This window comes from Hyaena hyaena, unplaced genomic scaffold (assembly GCF_003009895.1).
Source record: "Hyaena hyaena isolate Hyena2069 unplaced genomic scaffold, ASM300989v1 scaffold_323, whole genome shotgun sequence".
NCBI lineage: Eukaryota > Metazoa > Chordata > Mammalia > Carnivora > Hyaenidae > Hyaena > Hyaena hyaena.
The window spans coordinates 1292134-1314953 of record NW_024080956.1 but is presented as its reverse complement, the minus strand read 5'-3'; the positions used below and the strand labels follow the sequence as shown (position 1 = coordinate 1314953).

Below are 22820 nucleotides of genomic sequence, written 5' to 3'. Positions count from 1 at the left end.
TAGATCATATCCTCACAAACCAAAATAATAATTTCACTGGAATGTGTACATATTTATTTTTAAATTTTATTTAAAATTGCTTGGCTTTGCACAGTGAAATATTCTTTCCTAGAAAGAGTAGAAATGTTTCCACTATAATATAATGTGCACAAAGCCAAAGCCAATTATTTCTAACTTCTCTTTTTCTAATGTGGGGGAAAAAAGAAAGAAAGAAAAGAAAAGAAAACACATACTTATGATTTTCCAATTGCTCTATGGGCAATCCCAAAGATATTTTTATATGTAGTAGATATCCTTAAATCTTTATTTCCTTTCTAAATTTAGAGTTTTATTTTGGAAAACTAAAATCAAAAGCACTTTCATTAATTTGTTCACTTTACTGAATAAAAATTGTAGGTGACTGAAAAGCAACTTGGTTACCTATTTAATGAAATTGACAATAAACATTTTAAAATAAACATAAAAGGTAAAAAAAGAAAGACTTCATTGATTAAATCTTTGCTACTTATTGGAATTTTTCATTTATACTATGGTTTACAGTGTGTTCTTATTTCAACATTTGTCATGTAATTTATCTACTTCTTAAACTCATTAATATTAAAAAACTGTCAATTATTTCTAATACACATTTTGTACATAATAGTATAATATCAGCTACTTGATACTTATTTCCATATTCATTCATTAATTTAATATTTATTTATGCTTACTATATGCCAGAGGGCATACTGACCTTGGGTAAGCACAGTTAAGGAATGCACACGTTTTAGCTGAAAAAAATACTAAGGATGCAAGCAATAGCACTCCTAGGAATTTACCCAAGGGATACAGAAATGCTGAGGCATAGGAGCAGGAGCACATGGACTCCAATGTTCATAGCAGCACTCTCCACAATAGCTAAAACATGGAAAGAGCCTAAGTGTCCATCAACAGATGAATGGATCAAGAAGATGTGGTTTATCTATACCATGGAATACTACATGGCAATGAGAAACAATGAACTCTGGCCATGTGTAGCAACATGGATGGACCTTGAGGGTGTTATGCTGAGCGAAATAAGTCAGGCAGAGAAAGACAAATATCATATGTTTGCACGTATAGGACGATTAGGAGGAACTTGACGGAGGAACAAGAGGGAGAAGAAGGGCGGAAATGGTGGGGGAAAGGGAGAGAGGCAAACCATGAGAGACTCTTGAATGCTGACAAAAACTGAGGACTGATGGATGTGGGGGGGAGGGGGGGATGGGCATGGAGGAGGACACTTGGGGGATGAGCACTGAGTGTTATGTGGAAACTAATTTGACAATAAACTATTTGTAAAAAAAAAAAATACTAAGGATGCAGATCCATGTCAGCATGATTTTAGGAAAGGCTGTATATTTGTTTGTTTGTTTGTTTGTTTCCTATGGTGCAGTGCTCTGAAAATATGTCACACAGGATTCATTTCTAATCGTAATTCAAATTATTCTTATTCCATTTGGCTCAAAATATTTTGCTGTATTATGTAAAATTAATTACAATTTGATGATAGTTTATCACCCCTTTAAATTAAAAAGTGTTCTAATCAAATGCACATTAAAAATATAAATTATATGTTAACATAAACAGTAGTTAAGCGAATCAAATTGTGATCTAAGTCCAACTAAATAATACTGTGGTCATTTGAAAATTAAAAATATGTAATAATTTGATGCCAGTTTTAATTCAAGACATTTGAAGGAAAGCAGAAAAAGTTTATATAATTACCTACATTTCAACCTTTCAATAAAGAGCCAATAAATATAAAGGTAAAATAGTGACAATAAATAGTATCAATGTAATTTAAATGCAAGTAAATTTGTTCATTACAATACACACTTAAGCACAGACTGATAGGTCATTAACACCACATTAACTGTTATCATCATCGTTATTTTTCTTTTTATTTTTAAGTTTATTTATTTTGAGAGAGAGAGAGAACAGGGATAGGGCAGAAAAAGAGGGAGAGAGAGAGAATCCAAAGTTGCAATTGCAAATCTATGCAAAGATTTATGCATAACTTGCTTGTTCATATTTAGTACAGAAAATGCACATCCAACACTAGGTTTAATTGGCAAGAAGCACGCATCTAATTTAGTTTTCCACGTAGCCACTAGAATTCCCATGATACATGGACTGAATCCAGTTAATTGCCATAGCTGATTCTGCCTATGAGAGAACATTCAGGAGAGCTGGATCTATGAAATTATTAATTGAATTATCCTCTAAAAGTGCCAAAGGATATATTAATTTTTATTCCCTGGATAGTTTCCCTCAGCATAAATCAAATGAGAAAATCCAATGACTGAAAAAAGCATCAAGGTGTTTTAGATATTAAAAAAGAAAATAAAAACATATGCAGTTAATTCTTAGTTAATTTAAGGGGCTGGCTTCTTCACAAAATAGGCAATAAGAGTCCATGAAAAACAATGTATTACCACAGAATTAGTACTGGATTAAAGCCCTAATTCGATGATACTAGGAAAATGAAATAGGAGTCGGTTTAGTTTTTCTTCTCTGTTCAATGCAGTGACGATATTTAGAATCCACACTAACCTGGATTTTCATTTGTTGCCTTAACTATTATTTACTGACTCTCTACTGGATGAGAAATATAAATTCAAGTGCTGTACAGAACTGTGAGAAAAGCAACATTGCCCGTGCTCTCATGGAATTTATGTGGGTTTGGGGGGGGAGTTTTAATTCAGGAAATGGACACATTAAGATGAAGTATATGGAAAGTGATCAGGCAGATGGGAAGCTAGTGCAAAATGCTGAAAGCAGGAAAGGGTAAGAGATGGGGAGGGTCTAAAGATCAAAGCTGATTCAAATAGAGACAAAACAGACACTGAAATTGACATAGGCTAGCTAATGTGAAACGTTATAAATCTTCATAAAAGTTTTTGGTTTAAGAAATATGAAGAGAGTCTTATAGAAAGGATTAATCAGGATAGTAACATTGTCTTTTTTTTTTTAGTTTTATTATTCTTATTGTTAACTTTTAGAAAGAGGGAGAGAAAACAAGGAAGGGGCAGAGAGAGGGAGAAAGAGACAAATCCCAAACAGGCTCCATGCTGTCAGCACAAAGTTTGACGTGGGGCTTGAACACACAGACTGTGAGATAATGACCTGAGCCAAAACCAATAGTTGGATGCTAACAGTCTGAGCCACCCAGGCACCCCAACATTGTCTTAAAATAGAAACTGGTTGGCTAGTAAGTCAGTAATGACCAGGCTGCACAATGAACTAGGTACTGAGAGAGATGTGAATGGTATTTCTGTATACAGTGATTTATTGGTGATGAATCAGTGTCAATCGTTAAGAATATCTTATTTTATTTTACTGTGGTTCTTAAAATCTATATTAAGGAAAAAAATGAAAATCTTATCCCACAAAGTATGACGGCTTCAAGAAGGGATAGTATTTCATGGCACTAAGTAAATTATTTACAGAGTGTGCAAGACAGATTTGCTCTGATCCCAAAACTCTTTTACAAGAGCAATACATGTTATGCTATCAATATGATTTTTAAAGACACATTTATTTTCATTGATTGTAAATATTACCCTATTATGCTTTTCAATTTGATTCACAAAATGGATAGTGCATAGTGAGTTTGTATAGTGAGCTGCCTGATCTCTATTATTCATGAACCTGTGGAAATTCAGGTCAAAGATTTTTATAGTTCAGCTCCCAGAGCCTGAGTGTTGTGTGTTGTTATCAGCTTTGGGCAGCTCACAAGCAAGCAGAATTCAGGAATTCAGACCAGCACTCAGCAAGAAAGTAAGACTTTACTTAGGTCACGGGTACCAACCACAAATAAACCATGTTCAGAAAAAAAGCCTTTAGAGCCTGAGAGGGAATGACAGGAGAAAGTGAAAAGCTTATAGTAAGCAAATAATCAGGGAGGGAAGTTGTGCAGTGTTAGGAATGCGGTGATGAGTGCCGGCTGCACATTCAGCCCTAAGTCTCAGCCATAAGGCGAAAAAGTTTAAAAGGACATTTATCAAAACAGGAGTAATTTGGCACTAGGTCTGAAAGCAGTCTTCAAAATTTCATTAATCTCTTCTGGTGTGCCTGGAACATACGTTTCCTGATCCTCACTTTGAGGAAATGACAAATTCAGATCCTGACATACTCTACTGTTTCTTCTTATGCTGGTAATTTTAAATTAGAGATTCAGTCAAGGTCATGGATGTAAGTACTGTTAAAATGTTCTAGCTCAGCTTTTTACCTATACAGCTTCCATTTAATAAAATTTAAATAATTACTCTTTAGAGATCTTTCCATTGTGATGATAGCTAGGAAAACATAGTTCTTTGATTTTTAAGACTTGTATTCATTTTACATCCAGTTTTACATGTTCTCCTCACAGGTTATGCAAGAATATAAATAGTTTTATTAATCATATAATGAAGTAGAAGATATGGGAGCCAAAAATCATGTTCTTCCCTATATTTTTGCCACTAAGGAATTCACATGATTTTGTCACATGGATTCTTTGGTTTTAAACATATTAACCTATTAAAATATTTAATAAAAATGATTACTCTTCATTTTCATTATAAATATATATATATGTTTATATATAAATATATATATATATATGCATGTAATTACATGTATGTATGTATGGTAAACTACCAGCCAGAGGCTTTTATAAATATGAGATAATTAACATTATCATGAGGGATTTATAATTTTAACCAGAATAAAAATCACTTTTATATGGTCCATTGCTCTTTATATATGGCAAATATAATCCTCTCTATATATTTTTAATTTGTCCAAGACTCATGTTTTCTGTGTTAGTAAACTCCTAGAGATTAAAGAAACAAGTTCAACTATTAATTCTATAAAGAAAAAAAATAAAACACCCAATGCCCAAACTAATAAACAGAAAATCAAGGTGACATCATTGCATCTGGCATAATTAGGACCGTAATCCAGCGACAGGAATGACGTTATTTCTAAGGTAATATTTTACTTACAAACAGCAGCTGCAAAATTCTGGCTTCCGCTGGTAGTTCATCAACGTGTGTGTGTGTGTGTGTGTGTCCAGATTCCTAATGCCAGGCTTGTTGTGACATTTAGCACTGTATTCAACACATTTTATATGCTCAAAAAAAATTTTTTTTTTTTTTTGCTCAAAAATTTTTTAAAGTAAGGGTCATGATCTTCGGGAAGTTTTATTGAGCCTCCCCTGCATATCCTCATTAGGTTCAGTGCTAATACCTTTGAAACAAGAACCTTACCCATCCCACTCCCACTGTGATACATTTTGCCTTCATCATACTTACATATTTTTGCATCTGCCTGATCCCCCAGAGAGTAGTCCCTGTTGACATGAATCCCCTTCATTTTAACAGTGCTTAGTATAAAATAGACACACAATCATAATTTGGGATAATTACTGCAGCAGCTACCTTTCCCAAAGTGGTGCATTCAGAATCTTTAAGAGGAAGCCTTAGACTTTGGAATATTTCCCCACAAGCTCATAATATGATTTGATACATAGCCAGGGTGGTGAAACTTTTATACATTAACAGTTATATCCATATTTGCTAACAGTTAGCTTCGTGTCAGTGGGCATACATTTTGATATTATTTTGACTAAAGATGTGCAATCAATTCATTGATTAAATGATTGGAATATTTTGTTTTACAGACACCCTATGATGTCAGGGTTTAGAATGGATAATGGAATAAATGGAAGAATAGATAAATATTAGTTAAAATAAACCAAATGCAACTAAAGACTAAATAAAATGGTAATTATTTACAATAGTTTATAGAGTATACTTAATTCTTAAGTTATTATAGAAGTGAGGTAACTGTTTAAAAGATAAAGTATAACTTATGATACCACATACTAAGAGAATTGAAAATGAATTTTGCCCTTTTGATAACACCAGAAAAATATAACACTGTTTTTTTTACATCTCAAACATATTACCTCAAGTGCAGAGGCTTAAATTCTTAAAATATGAAAATGAAGCTGCATATTATTTAATTCCAAATAATTAATATCTCTCAACAAATAAACCAGATGGTTTGAAATTCCCATGAAATGATTCATATATGTGTTCACACCAGAAGTAACACACACACACACACACAAACACACACACACAGGCTAGTAAGTTCACTGAACTAAAAAAAGCATCAAAATTAGTTTCACAGTGGGGAGAAGTACACAAGGATATCAGTGTTTATGTTTGTTATTTTTAGAATATGGAGGATATTTTTACAATTATGTTTGTTGGGTTTTTTTTGCTGTATCCTATGAATGATATTTTTAGTACCAAAACCTCCCTAGTTTTCATTATATTGTAGATAGAATATTCTTCTATTAGTGGTAATATGTACTCAAGAAAAATATATATTGACATTCAACAAAATATCCATAAATTGTAATTATCAACTTCAAATATGAAGATATCACATTCAAAATGGTGATTACATAGAACATGTTAGGAATTACGAAGATGGAAGCAAGGTAACAAATTTTCAACCCTTAAAGTTTTGAAAAGTGGTAACAACCTAATTAATTCATAAATGTCTTAATAAGAAGTTGAATATTGAGCTCACCTTGGGATGTTCCTATGAATTTTCTAGATGTAAAAGTTCCATAGTAAATTCATTTTTAAATTAAAAAATATAATTTAAAATGTGTTTAAAAAGCAGCTGGTGGGGGGGAGGGGACCGTGGTGGCTCGGTTGGCGAAGATTCCAACTCCTGATTGCAGTTCAGGTCTTAATCTCAGGATTGTGAGTTTAAGCGCCATGTTGGTCTCCATGCTGGGTATGAAGCCTACTTAAAAAAAATGAAATTATTATATTTTAAGGCATTAGTAAGTATGCTCATTTGGGGATTAAATTTATTCTTTATTAGGATGTTGAATGATACCTTCTATTTATTTAAGGGATTTTATTTTTAATGCAAGACTTCACCTGTCATGGATAAAGAGGAAAAGTTCTGTGGTTAGCATATTCATAATTTCTTAACAATGAGAAGGCTAGACTACAAATTTTGAGATTACCTTTTATTTTTATTTTTTTAATAAACTTTTAATGTTTATTTATTTTTGAGAGAGAGAGAGAGAAGAGAAGAGAGATGGATCATGAGCCGGGGAGGACCAGAGACAGAGAGACATAGAATCTGAAGCAGGCTCCAGGCTCTGAGCTGTCAGGGCTCAGACTCACAAACCGTGAGATCATGACCTGAGCCAAAGTTAGATGCTTAACCAGTTGAGCCACCAAGGTGCCCCAAGAGATTACTTTTTAAATACCAAACTTGTATGTAAGCAGTAGTCAAATTTTATTTTATTTTTAAATATTTATTTATTTTGAGATAGAGGAGAGAACATGAGCAGGGAAGGGGCAGAGAGAGAGGAAGAGAGAGAAACTCAGGCAAGATCCATGATGTCAGCACAGAACCCAATGCGGGGCTTGAGCTCATGAACTGAGATCATGACCTGCCCTAAAATCAACCATATGAGCCACACAGGCACCCCAACCAAACAAATTTTATTTTCTAGCTTAACATATCTTATTAATTCAGAATGAAAGATAAAATCACATTTCCCAACTGGAGTTTAGAGAATTATCTTTGACTTTGTAATATTGAAACAATGTGTTTACTTTTCTCTCAGTTTACAACTTTAAGTAAATTTATAGTTTATTATTTTAGTTTTTTCTGTCTTGATGCTGAACTTCATGTCAGCATATCTGTGAGTTGTTTCAAGTTACTCCAAATTATAAAACAAACTTGAGAGAACACAAAAACTTCAAGAAGTTGGGGATCTTGTCTTTCATGTTCAGCATTCAACCCCCAATACTCAGAAGAGACCACAGGATGAAATCAGGAAATATTTGTAAGATATAAATTCTAAAGGAAAGCAAAATATGCATTTTTGTCTTGTCCTTTTATTTTATTTTCCTTCTTTTCCTCCTCATTCCTCCTGCCCTCCTTCATTCTCTCTGTTCCTCATTCTCCCCACTTGTTTTTGTTATTTTCAATTTTCAGTGTAAGGTTAATTAACTCTTGAGTTTCTATCTAAGCACTATCTATTCAAGGATATGTTGTCAAAATGTGATTCTAGCCACAAAACCCTGTGTGCAGAAAATAACTAGCATGTCCCAGAATACATTTCTTCTTACGTCTTAGCTTCTCATGTATCAGCAGAGAAATTGGCAAAGTATAATATTAATTATCTCATTTTATTGGCATCACCTGGAAATAAGCGACTGTACCAATGTGCATTTGTTTCCATCATTTTTTCCCTAAACTATATTACATGTTTCGTTTATTGCTTCAATGTAGCATACAGGACTAATAAAATACTTCCTTGATTACTTAGTATAATCACTTCAAACACTAATTTTGTTATTAATGATCATTAAAACTACTCTCTTGAGAATGTACTTAGTTATTAATAGAATAACTGGCTTAGTAGTGTGAGTTCATAACCTGATCATAAAGAGTCAAAAGATTATGGGTTAGCTCTGCCACCACCTTCCCAAATATTCAAGAATCTTGGATTATTGTGTGTAGAACAAAGATTTGTAGAGGACTCTCATGTTCCTTTTCAGATATTTGATGCTATGAGATCTGTCCCAGTTCTGCAGAACTTAGAATGACCATGTGTACAAAAGTATTACAAGTTTAACTTTGTTCATAGGTAAATACAGTAAACACAAAGATCACTTATTTGCGTAATGAGAATTTGGTGAATCCACACACAGTTGAATATAAATCTTCCCTGTCTTCCTGCATGAAAATCTGGTTGGGGTGAATTTATCGTGTGATTGATTGTTAAAAATGGTTTCCTTCTCATACAAGATTATAGAAAATAATCCAATAGTTCTTAACGCTGCCATGTTGGCTTCAGGTCTTTCTTTGCTTTTCTCTTTCTTCTTAAACAAAAGGAAACCAGTTTTCCTTTAATTGCCTTTTTTTGGGGAATATACTCTATCTTTTGTCAGAGAGATACTATGTTGGCACTTAAGAATGTTAAGGAAGACTTGTATTTAAATTGATTACAAGAAGGGTCAAGACTGTTGCAATAGAGGAGAGCGATTGAACTCAATTCTAAATACAGCAAGAACAAGTGGAGACTTATAGCCAATAAGTAAAATGACAGAAGCCAGTGGATGGAAAATTACTAAAAGAGACTTGATTACATTTCAAATATAATGTGATTCTTGCTAAACTAACCTCACAAAATTCTTATAAATGTGAGCCACAGACATGAGCATTAAGGGTAAGTAATAAGGAATTTGATCAGATTTCAAATATACGGAGATATCAAGGAAAGAAAGATTTCCACTTAGCTGACTTAGGATTCTTTACTAAAGGAAGAAGCCGATAAAGGAAGGGCCTGAGGATAAACCCTAGTCCTTATAAAAGGGCTTACGGGGGGCACCTGGTTGACTCAGTTGGCTAAACATTGGATTTTGGCTCAGGTCATGAACTCTCAGGCTCTCTGCTGTCAGCCTCTTTGATGTCAGGGCCTGCTTCTGATCTTCTGTTCCCCTCTTTCTCTGCCCCCCCCATTGCTTGCCCACACTCTCTCTAATAAATAGTCAGAGGAAGACAGATATCATATGTTTTCACTCATTTGTAGAACTTGAAAACTTAACAGAAGACCATGGGAGAAGAAAAGGGGAAAAAATAGTTTCAAATAGAGGGACGCAAACCATAAGAAACTCTTAAATACAGAGAACAAACTGAGGATTGATGGGGAAATAAGGAGAGGGAAGAATAGATGATGGGCATTGAGGGGGGCACTTGTTGGGATGAGCATTGGATATTGTATGTGAGCAATGAATCATGGGAACCCACCTCCAAAACCAAGAGCACACTGTATACACTGTGTGTTAGTTAACTTGACAATAAAGTACATATATAAAAAATAATAACAAATAATAAATAAATACATAAAACATTTTTTAAAAGGGTTATAGAAGTCTGACAAAAGTTTTGTCAAGTAGGACATTTTTGCTACTTTGCTCGGTTCTCTTGCTCCCTGAAGCTTTCTGAAGGGACACTGCTACTTTTTCATCCAGTGAACGACATATTTTATCTTGTCATTCACTATTCAGGTTTCTCTGAATTTTTTCACTACTTTGCTCAGAAAAAAAATGTTTTTCCCATAAAGTTACTTCTGTTTATTGAAATTTGTAGGATATTTTATTTTGAAAATTGTAGACTATTTAAAGACATATATTTATTTTAATTTATTTTATTTAATAGGATTTGAGGAACATATAATGCCCTGAGAGATGTTTCCATTTCTTGATGGTTTACTTATGCCACATTCCTCTCTCATTCTCCTTCCCCTGATGTTTTGTTAACTGCCTAAGTTTATTTCCTCTGCACCATATTTGAAGTCTTTCATGATGTGACAGTCCTACTTTTTAAAAAGGCCAGTTCTCTGAAAATTACTATTTTTGATTTATCAACATGAAATATGGCCGCTTGTTTTTAGCCTGGAGTTTTCACCTGTTGCCTGTGCCAGAGTCTTATCTTTCTTTAAACAATGACCCAACACCAGTCAGTCAGTTTTATTAACATGCCAATCTTGTGCCAGTGAATATTGCTGCCTTGCTACTGTTTTGATATCTACAAAGCGTGTAATGTATAGGGATTTGCTTTATGTTTTATTGTAGATGGAAGTTATCAATATTTTCTTGCCTCACACCACAAATACATTTTCTTAATGTGCCTTTCAGTATAGCATGTATTGCCTGTAGCATGTTTGTATTCAACATCAGTGATTTCAAATTAAATTCCTACTGAGATCATCAGGCAAACAATTAGTAGCAATTGCTTGCTTTTATAGAAAAATCAAATCTTGCCCTAAGTTTATGGTCAGATTATAATAATATAATACATATTCATACAGATGCCACATCATGGGCAGAGTAGACTGTGAGTCAGCCAGCTATTAATAGCTCCATTAGCATGTATGATTTTCATATTGGGCTATATATATATATATATGCAAATAAATTATCCATTAACCTTTCCTCCAAAACTTATAATGTTAAAGAGATTATATTTCATATTTATTAAGAGTAATAAAATGTTTTATAGATAGAGCTGTATATCTATATAACCTTAGCTTTTCACATTGAACATCAAGAAGTTTGGTTTCTCTTGCACTTGCACCTGAATTAGTCATACGTTCCTAGATTTTTCACCTAATCTTCCCAGACCTTGCAAAGTTGTTGTTGTTTTTTTTCCCTTTTTCCTTGGAAATATCTTCTGTTCAATATAAATGAGTTGAGGAATTGAAATTAATTGATATTAATTTCCAGTACATTTGATGTACAGTTTTTGAGAGTCGAGCAAGCATCTTTAAGCTATCAGGTATATAATTGTGACCAAGACACATCTTAACCCATGAGGTTCAGATCATTTAGTGAAAACACAGTGACATAGATTCTTCCAATGCCTATACTTCCAATGACCATACTGAGGGAAAACACAGACTCTGTGGGAGCACAAAGCACAGGAGCACAATTGAAGATTGTGGAAGAGCTCCATTGAAGAAGTGTGGGGCTTAGTTTTGAAGGCAGTCAGATGAAAGGAAGGGCAGACACACTGCAAGCTGAGGATACCCATAGGTAGAAATGTCTGTGTGATATTTAAGCACACCTAAGTGCCCAAATGTGTTACTATTTACTTAGATAATTCTCTTTTGAGGGACATTAAGTTGTTTTGAGTTTTTGTTCAGATAACAATGCATTAAAAGTCCTTCATGTAAGCTTTGGATATTTCTATTTATTTTATCTGGAGAGATACCTAAGACTGGATTGCAGAATCAAAATGATAAAGCTTTTTAGGGTTCTTTATCTTCCTAAGGGATTATTCAAATTGTATTTACCTTCAATAATGTATGATAGGGTCCACTTCACCAAAACATTGCTAGCACTGAATAATATAATTTTGTTCCTGGGTTGAATGGATATCTAATGAGTGGCCTCTGGTTAAAATCACCCTATATTCATACATATCCCAGACCTACAACTTAGTGCTAGAATAAGCTTGACAGCCCTTAGTCAAGATCCTTCATGCTTCAAATATGATAACATCTTCTTCACAAGGTTATTAAAAAGATAAAATGGAATAAAATGTATAATCCTACTGTCTTATGTAGAAAACATTCAATTAATATTCCATACAAATATTATAAAAATATTCCACTCCTTGAGATTGGCAATAAAAATACACACTGAGACAAATAAAAGACAAGGATTTTAAAATTACTTGTGTATTTGTACTATAGATTATAATTCTTATATATCAGATATATAGTCTATTGATATACCAGAATTTGTATAGCTCATTTTTAAGTAATTAGGGGTAGTAAAACAAAACATTTAAACTTGATTAACTGATATTGATAATTTGTAAAGTGATATGAAGTTCTAAATAGTTAATATTAATAACAATAATATCAACAATAAATCAACATAAATTCCAGCAACATTTTAGCTACCACTTAATTTAGGATTGTGATTTTTAGTAAAAATTTTAAAAATAAATTGTCTCAAATAATTTATAAAGTCAAGATATTGATACACAGAGGTTATGATTATTGGCACCTGGGTTACATGGAGCAAGGCTAAAAACCATGTTTGTGTGTCTCCATAATTGTTATTTAATAAAACAATATAATAACATTGCCTGTTTTCTCTTAACTGTTTTTACAGAGGTCTAATGTAGGGGCCCGAGTTTTGACAGAGCTTCATAGGCACCGATTAATTTTCAAATCAACTTTGTCAATTAAATTAAATCATCTCTGGCTTAATTAATACTGGAAATGATATTTCAGGAGAAAAATTGTCTCTTAATTGTGATATTGACATTTCAATTTAGATTTTACATATGCTTCAAAATATCTTATAAAAGAAATTATATGAATATGACAAGATCTTAAAATGACACAAGACCACGGATTCCATTACTCTAAGCTCTCATTTTTTAATGAGGTTTGTTGTAGAAACAGATATATACATTGCTATTAATTAACTGGAAAGATAATTTTTTCTCAGATTATGAAAAGCAATTTTGTGCATTAATGTTTTTTTTAAATTTTTTTAATGTTTTATTTATTCCTGAGAGAGAGATAGAGACAGTGTGAGCAGGGGAGGGCCGGAGAGAGAGGGAGACACAGAATCTGAAGACAGGCTCCAGGCTCTGAGCTGTCAGCACAGAGCCCGACGCGGGACTCAAACCCACGAACCGCAAGATCATGATCTGAGCCGAAGTCGGACGCTCAACCAACTGAGCCACCCAGGCGCCCCTAATGTTTCATGTTTTAATAGTTGACCAGCTTTGAATATTTTTAATTTTAAAATTATTTGATGAAACAGTCAAATAATATATATTTTTTAATTTTTTTAATTTTTTTTAAATGTTTTATTTATTTCTAGGAGAGAGAGAGAGAGACAGCGTGAGCAGGGGAGGGTCAGAGAGAGAGGTAGTCACAGACTGAAACAGGCTCCAGGCTCTGAGCTGGCAGTCAGCACAGAGCCCGACGCGGGGCTCGAACCCACGAACCGCGAGATCATGACCCGAGCGAAAGTCGGACGCTTTAACCAACTACGCCACCCGGGCGCCCCTATTTTTTAATTTTTTTAAATGTTTTATTTATTTCTAGGAGAGAGAGAGAGAGACAGCGTGAGCAGGGGAGGGTCAGAGAGAGAGGGAGTCACAGACTGAAACAGGCTCCAGGCTCTGAGCTGGCAGTCAGCACAGAGCCCGACGCGGGGCTCGAACCCACGAACCGCGAGATCACGACCTAAGCGAAAGTCGGACGCCTAACCGACTAAGCCACCCAGGCGCCCCCAAATAATATATTTTCATGAGTTCTGCTGTCACACACTAAATATATGAAATTACAATTGATGTGGCTTCTTTTTGTCTCGGGTAATAATTACTATTGTTAAAACTAATTGATTATTTACCTAAAAGAAAAGGTCTATAAATGTTGTGTTATTTTACCTTACAGATGCTCCCAAGTTTATATCAAACCAAACAATTTATTACTCTTGGGAAGGAAACCCAATCAACATAAGCTGTGATGTGAAATCTAATCCACCAGCATCAGTCCATTGGAGAAGAGAGAAATTAGTCTTACCAGCTAAAAACACCACTAATTTAAAGACATACAGTGCAGGGAGAAAGATGATATTAGAGGTAAGTCTTTATGTACATATGAATAATTGGTATTATTTTAGCAGTTGCCTACCATTTTAGAATATATTTAAATATCTTAATATAAATATTTATATAATATATTGTATGTAATACATATACACTTACAAATCTTATTGTACATTTTTCATGTGCCTTTACTTAAAAGGGAAGTTTTTATGCATTTGGATCATGGCCCATTAATGACTAATTTCTCATAACTTACTTATGTAGAAATATGAATGTATAACAAAAGCCATTATTTTTCATGAATTAATTTTTGGAAAAAGTTATATCATGAAAACATAGTGTGAAGGAATGAGTAATTCATCAGTTTTTGAGGGCCAAAAGTTCAATATCAGTATTGATCCTAGCCATTGCTTTTGAAGTTATGCTTTCTTTCTAAGACTGGCATATATTACTTCTCACTGTTACGTACTTACAAATTCCTAAATACACTAGATTTACTTGTTCAATGCCTCATTCATTTTATTTTGTATATATATTTTATATGTATATATATATTTATTTTTTATGTTTATTTATTTATTTTGAGAGAGAGAGAGAGAGAGAGAGAAAATGAACCTTGGGCAGGCTCTGCGCTGTCAGCATAGAGCCCAAGGCGGGGCTCAAACTTATGAACTGTGAGATCATGACCTGAGCCAACATAGAGAGTCAAACGCTAAACCAACTGAGCCTTCCAGGCACCCTTCATTTTATAGTTTAAATTAAGATTTTACATCATTGTTTATATATTGCCAAGTGCCTGGGCTTTAAATTCTGTTTGAGTACAATACCTCTTACTTATTAACTACAGATTATGTGTCTGTATCAGTTCCAAAGTTTGTGTGTCTATGACCGTAATCAGGGACCCTTCCAGTTTATCATTCTTTCACTACAACTAGGAATGTTCCCCACCAGCCTTATTTAGCTGAAAGGATACTATATTTTTTTTCCCTGTAGTTCATTTTATGTAAATTTTAAAAATGTATGGTTTAAAATGACATCTGATACCCAGACTACATTAACTTCAAGGTATTCTCATTTGTGCCATGTTAAGTTTTCTACCTGGTAATTGGACTTAGTGAAATGTCTGGTTGATAGAAGGATTTAGTCGTTACTTCCTTAAATATTTGGATAACTAAGCTAACTCTGTCTAAATCCATTTCAAATTAAATTGGTTTATTTTTAACTTTATTGGGAGAACTAGCTATTGATGAATTGACACAGATGTAAAGTTCACAAAGACATTTGGGTAGTTTAACCTAAAATGTAGGTATTTAACCATAGTTAAAAACCAAGGTTTGATTATATCTTAGTTTTTGGGTACCGTGTTAGTGTGTTTGGGCTGCAATAATGAGTACCAGACCGGGTGGCTTCAGCAAAGAAACCTGTGCCCCTGCCCACATTTCTGTAGGCTAAAAGTCCACGATCAAGGTCCCAGAGGGTTGTTTTGTTTTGTTTTGTTCTGTTTTATGAAATCTCTACCCTTGGTGCAGATGTGCCCTCTAAGCATTTACTCACATGGACTTTCTGTGTGCACATAAAGAGAAGGCTCTGGTTTCTTGTCTTTTTATAAGGGCATTAAAACCCATTTTTAAGACCTAATTTAACTTCAATTACCTCTTTAAAGACACTATCTCCAAATATTAGAGGTTACGGTTTCAACATATGAATTTTGTGGGGCAATACTATTCATTCCATAATGGGTAGATTTAAGTTTATGTTTAAATGAGAGCCTAATCTCTAAGTTCCACTTTACATCATTTTACTCTTTCTCAGTTTCTTGGTTAGGTCATAATTCTCCATAGTCAAGGTCAAACATGTTATAAATCCAATATTTAAATATATTAATCCGTTTTTTTTTATTTTTAAAGGTTTTTATTTATTTTTGAGAGAGAGAGGCAAAGTAGTTGGGGACAGGGCAGAGAGAGAGAGGAAGACACAGAATCCGAAGTAGGCTCCAGGCTCCGAGCTGTCAGGATAGAGCCTGACTCAGGACATGAACACATGAGCTTTGAGATCATGAACTAGGCCAAAGTCAGATGCCTAACTGCCTGAGCCACCAAGGTACCCTGAATATATTCATCATTTTATATTTAAATATTTTATTCATATAAAGCTCTCACATTATTTAATCTTTCAACAAAATGGCATTCATCTCCATTCCAAAGTGAAAACTAAGCAATTTTTGTTTATACATGGTCACATGGTCTGTTGGTTAAAGCATTGACCTTGAATATGTACCTTTATGTGTATACTATTTAAAACTTGAATTAAAGTCCTGAATAAGTAACTAATGCTTAACTAATACAACAGGAAGACAAAATATAATAAAATAACAATAACTATATAAAAAAGCAATGATAAAGATTACTAATTTTGAATCAATAACATATAGTTGGTTAGGATTTGGTTTTTATTTTTTGGTAATTATTATAATAGTCACATAATTTCAAATTCTTAAAATGTAATACAATATAGAAAAATCAAGTTTGCAGTTGATATCAAGTTGGTCAATAATAGATTTATTGAATTGATTTTTAAGGTTTTACCTTTTACATTGACTAAATATATATATTCAGTCTTTTAAATTTATGAATTTTAAGACACAATACAATATTCTCTAAATCCTTTGGATTATTGCCAATAAATTCATCTGTACGGGTCATCCATTTTCTTTCTTTTTTTTTTTTTTCCTGAGTGCTTCCTGAAGTAATTAGCCATATTTTTAATATATGGGCAAAAATTGATGTAGGAACTTTCTGATGGATTGCTTGCAATGATATTGTTCTATTGTTCTCTATTGTTGTTCCTTAAGTAAAATGCTAACTATTAAATATATGATTTTCTAACAATGGAACACAAAGAAAGGAAATAAAGTTTTTGAATGTTTAGGAAAAAGATTAGTGAACCTCTCTATCAACAATGTACTCCCAGTCCATATTTTGATATTCAGAACTATATTGTTGTTCTATAATGTACTATTAAAGGCCAACATCTTAAGTAAACTTGAATTATTTTAACTGCATATTAAAATATGAAAAAGTGGTTTCATATGTAAGATGTTCCTAGTTATTCTTAGATAAATATCAGCAATAAATGGTATATTTTAAATTTAAATATTTCTAAGTTCATGCTTTATAATATACCTATTTGTACATTATTTTATTTTTTTATAAAATCACCTATTATTTCATTGCTCTGGGATTGGGCATCAAGCCACTATTGGACATTGTTTTCATATTGTTTTCCTAGACACATCAAATATACTGCCAGGCACATTTTTGGTCAGGTTATATCTAGATCTGTGGGATTTTTTAAAATAATCTGTTCTACTAGGGGTGTTTTCTGTATTTGTTAATCATACAACATGATCACCAAATTATTTCAGATAAAATTATGAAACTTCTATCTTTGGATAGACAAACTCCCAGGAAGAGAAAACAAATTAAAAAAAAAAAAAGAAAAAAACAAAACAAAACAAAACTTGAATTGAGCCTTTTAAAAGTCGTTCCAATGAAACTGGCTATATTTACATTATTTCTTTTAATATTGAGGAGCTGCACAATAGTTCTGATACTTGGTCATGGCCATCCTGTCTCTACATTGTGTCGATTCAGTACACATTCTTTCCTGTGGACTATATAAGTAACTCTCAGAGGGCTTGTAAAATGAAGACACTTTTGGGGCAGATTTCTTTCTCACTAGTAAAATTATTTTAAAGTTAAATTATCTAGTTTATTAGTAACTGAATGTAAGAAAAATTAGTATTTTCATCACTAAAAAGTACTTACATAAGAACTGTTAAGGTTTCTAATCCTTAAACTTATGATCTACTCCTAGATAGACAGCTAACCAAAGAATGAGTGACACAGCTTTTTTGTACTCTCAGAATTACCATCTTCAATGGACCTCAAAATTGCACTTTTAGTTAATAGCCTCCCATTACCACAAAATCATTTTCCCCCTTTTGGGATAGAGTTGAAATTAACAGCAACTCTTGTTGTAAGCATATTCTCCCTTAATAATAGTTACCGGGATTGAAAATTATATCTATTACTATCATCAAATCTCTGCTCTGAACTGATACTTCAGAATTTCGGTACATTAGAATTACAGGGTTGGTCCCAACGTTCAGCAATAGAATTCTGGAAGGTTAACTTAATTATGGATTTCAAATGTGTGAGAATTGAGGTCAGCTATTTTGCACCTAAAATGAAAGAGAATGATAGGAATTGAATGCAAATGGAGGCAAGGTACTGTTATTAGTTATCAAGATAATATGCCTGTCTACAGGGATTACTACACAAGGGCAACATTTTTCTTGCAAAATACCTTCCTGGAAAGAATTTTATTTTTCTAGAATGAGTCCTCATCCTTCATTAATATTTTATATTCAATAAAATCATGACAGAGGAAGATAACTGATATACTTCCAACCTTTCTTGAACTTTAAGTCTGCCTGACTTGAGGCTAAAACAGAAAACGAAGAGTTAACTAATAATCCTTTTGGGACAGTTTTCTGTTTTCAAGTACATGTCTGCAGTGATTGCAGAATATGTATTTTGGAAAATGTGTACTACTTTCTGAGCTTTACATACATGAATATATAACAATTTTTCTATGCAGTAGATGATGGCATTTATCTACTTAATAAATTAATAGCTAAACTATATTTCACCTAGTCCTGTGGAAACATAGGTCCATGGATTATATCTTAAAAGGGTGTGATACTTACTTGATACAAAAAAAAATAAAAGAATATGGCAAGGAGTTGTAAATAATCGAACAGGTGTGAAGATGGTAGGCATACTAGAGTCTATTTTAAAGCTGCTGTGATATTGTTTTAAAATTGTTCAACATTTATTATTATGATTATTTTAGATTGCACCTACATCTGACAATGACTTTGGAAGATATAATTGCACAGCCACTAACCGTATAGGAACAAGATTTCAAGAATACATTCTTGCTTTGGCTGGTAAGTAGAGCACAATAATTTCTGAGATCTCATAAAATATTTCTATAAGAAAATAGCTTTACATTTTAGTAAGTCATGAAACAGGTTATTATAAGGAAGAATAAATCAATTCTTAAAATTTTAGAATAGTTTAATCCGATGGAAGATAGTGAGGACTTAGAATATATTTATTAATCAAGATTGTTTTTTTTAACTTTTTAATGTTTATTTATTTTTGAGAGAGAGATATGGACAGAGTACAAGCAGTGGAGGGGCAGAGAGAGAAGAAGACACAGAATTTGAAGCAGGCTCCAGGCTCTGAGTTATCAACACAGAGCTTGATGCAGGGCTCCAATTCAAGAACTGCTAGATCATGGCCTAAACTGAAGTCAGACACTTAACTGACCAAGCCACCCAGGCACCCCATAATCAAGACTGATTTTAAACTCTGAGTCTTATCGCCCAACTTTATGAGTGAACTGTCTATGAAAGAATTCGGGGAAAATGTCTTAGGAAAGCAAATTATAGGTGCACTTGGGTGGCTCAGTCAGTTAAGCATCCAAGTTAGGCTAAGGTCATGATCTCACAGTTCATGAGTTCAGGCCTCTCATTGGACTCTGTGCTGACAGTTTAGAGCCTGGAACCTGCTTCAGATTCTGTGTCTCCTCTCTCTGTGTCCCTCCCCCGCTTGTGCTTTCTCTCTTTCTCTCTCTCAAAAATAAACAAGTAAACATTAAAAAAGAAAGCAAATTATAGTTTATGTAAAGTTAGAACCCTATCAAAAAGTTAAAAATAGAATACATTTTGATAGGAAACAAACCAAAATTAATCTGTTTTAAAATCTCAAACTTGAAAGTAGAAATAGTAAACTTATTTTTAAGGCAAATAGAAAAGTTAAGATTATATAACTGCCATGGAAAACTGTTGCATTTTGTGTATGAAAACATTCTAGTTCTTTCCCAGAAGCTTAAAGATACAGAAATAATGGCATGTAGAATACAATTCATTTTAACTAGAAATCCAGTTATGTTTTTAGTTACATGAATAACAGTTATACATAAAACACAGATACATTTATATAGAATTTGCCATTATGTTTTAGAAGACTGATTAGAAATCAGAAGATACACATTATAGTATATTTTTATAGCTCCTGTGATAGAAAAAAACATAATTTATTGCCTTTTAAGACTAGGTAGAGAAATATCAGAAAATTATTATAATGTTATGTTTTAATAGAAGACATACCTTCTATGAAAATATTTAAAACTGTTTCCTAAATAGGGTTCCAGTATATAACTATAATTTTATATTAAATTAAGAAAGATATTTATTTCTACGGATATGATACTGATATATGATACTGATATGATATAAATATACCCCCAAAGTAATGTTATTAGTTGTAAAGATTAAAAGGGAAATTTAAAAGTTTACAAAGCTAATCAATACTCAAATATTATGTAAGTGGAACCTGTCACTCCTCAGATCAAGTTTTGCTACACTAAGGGAGAAGAGCAAGAAAGTATTGTGTGAAAGGTTTTTAGGAAAGGAAGGAGGAAGAAAAATATTGAGATGAGAAGGAACTTAGGAAGGGAAGGAAGGAAATAAATGAATATTTATTATCTATCATGATGTTATCAGAAAATTAATCTCAATGAAAATCATGAGAGGTACACTCTTCACATTTAGGCGTACGAATAAGCCATTGCAAACACAGTTAAATTCTAGGAAAATGAAATGTGCAAAGTCATATCAAAACTCACTGATAATAAATTGAAGTGAGCACCATCTATACTGATCAGAAGCACTCACTACCTATATTAATTCTAAGCCTCAGGAAATTAGATGGATTTCCTTGTAATTAGTATGAACTTTTATAAATACTAACTAGGCAAGTGATAAATACATGTATACATAATTATAATAATACTGATACTCTATTTTACATGGTCTTTTTAGAGATGATGTAAGTTTGTATCTGTATGTAAAATATGCTAATGACTAGATGTATAAAATTTTTTAAGCGCTTGTAATTCTAGAAAAAGTGAAAAATAAGATGTTATATTCATAATGAATAGACATTATTAAATTCTCAGGAAACATTTAATATCTCACATTTCTTCATATTTCACATTTCTTACTATAAAATGTTTCATTGAAAAATGAAAATATATTTGATACATATCCTTCTGACGGTGGGTCTGGGCGTGTCTATTACCCATCCTTCTAATGAAAATATTAACTTACTGATTTTCCCTCAGCTTCAAAAGTAGAAAAGGTTCATTACAGGCAAGAGCTAAAATGTTATTGGAAATATTTATTGAATAATGCAATTTTCCTAATATTTAAAATTTTGTGATAAATACATACCTAAAATTTGTTTCAGAAAGAGGTACATTCAACTGAAATTGTAATAGAGAAATAAAAATGAATTAGACCCTGAATCTTGCATGGGAAACCGACATTTAAAAATCAACATTTACACACATTATTCCTTTGATGGCACCTCTTTACTTAATGCTTATGAAATTTAGTCTTTTCTGAAGACTTTGAACAATGAAAGTGCAATGTAATTTTAAATACAATATGAGAGAAATCTTATACAGAAATTTAAATATTTCAAAACAGATGTAAATATCACAGCTCAATATCTCATTGGCCTGTCTGATCTAATAAAAGGTACAGATCCTTTGATATACAGTGTTTTATACTGTAACAGATTACTTAGATTCAAAAGGACAACAAATTAAAGCAGCTAAAATTACACATGAAATTTTGTGCTATATATTCAGTGATAAATACAGGAAAAAGCTACCCTTTGAACTTCCTTTATTTCAAAAATATTTTTTTCCTTTCTCTTTTCCTTCCTTCTCTTCTTCTTTCTTCTTCTTTTTGTCTCCTTTATATTTAAATCCTAGGTCAAAGCAAGGTAGACATCTGTATGTGGGTGGGGACACACAGCCTGGACCAGGTGTCAGAGAGTCAGCAGAGTTAATAGACTGGAGGGGGCTTCAGTGGTCTGGTGGGGCCAAGGCAGGTGAGAAGGTTTCCATGTGCCAAGAGAGATACAGCAACCCACAGAGAAGTGTTGCACCCTAATCAGTGTTATGCAGGGTCCAACCAAGTAAAACGGTGGAGGCAGCAATGCTCATTTCTACAAGCGTATGAGTAACATCAGTAAATATATAAAATATATTACAGTCTGAAGTAATTATCTCACCTTTGGACTAGCAGATAAAAAGCAAAAAGTAGAATAACCCTGGGGTAATGGTTGGGTATTGGAGTGGAGTTACCTGTGTGAAGTACGGTTTTAATGTATGTAGATAGATATAGAAAGGAGAAAAGAAATAAGGGTGTGTGTGTGTGTGTGTGTGTGTGTGTGTGTGTGTGTGTGTATTCAGCCATTTCTACAAGGGACTTCTTTTTATCAGGAATCTTACTTGGAAAAGATAGTTTCTGAGCTGTCTCTATCCACTGAGAGGACTTGGGAGGTGTAACACCTCAGCAGCAAAGAGCATGTTAACCTGGTACCTACTTCTTGGTTTTGTTTGTTTGTTTGTTTTTAAAGTTTATATATTTATTTATTCGGAGAGAGAGAGAGAGAAAGAGAGCGAGAGCCTGAGACAAG

At 33.1% G+C, this 22820-nt stretch overlaps 1 protein-coding gene across 3 annotated transcripts in view; it reads left to right on the top strand.

Moving 5' to 3' along the window:
* Nucleotides 1-22820, top strand: part of NCAM2 (neural cell adhesion molecule 2) — a 505403-nt gene that overhangs the window by 387581 nt on the left and 95002 nt on the right. For all 3 annotated transcript variants that reach the window (XM_039248946.1, XM_039248948.1, XM_039248947.1), the window contains 2 exons: nt 14042-14229; nt 19114-19210. In XM_039248946.1, the coding sequence (XP_039104877.1) occupies nt 14042-14229; nt 19114-19210 (285 nt within the window). The remainder of the gene's footprint in view (nt 1-14041; nt 14230-19113; nt 19211-22820) is intronic.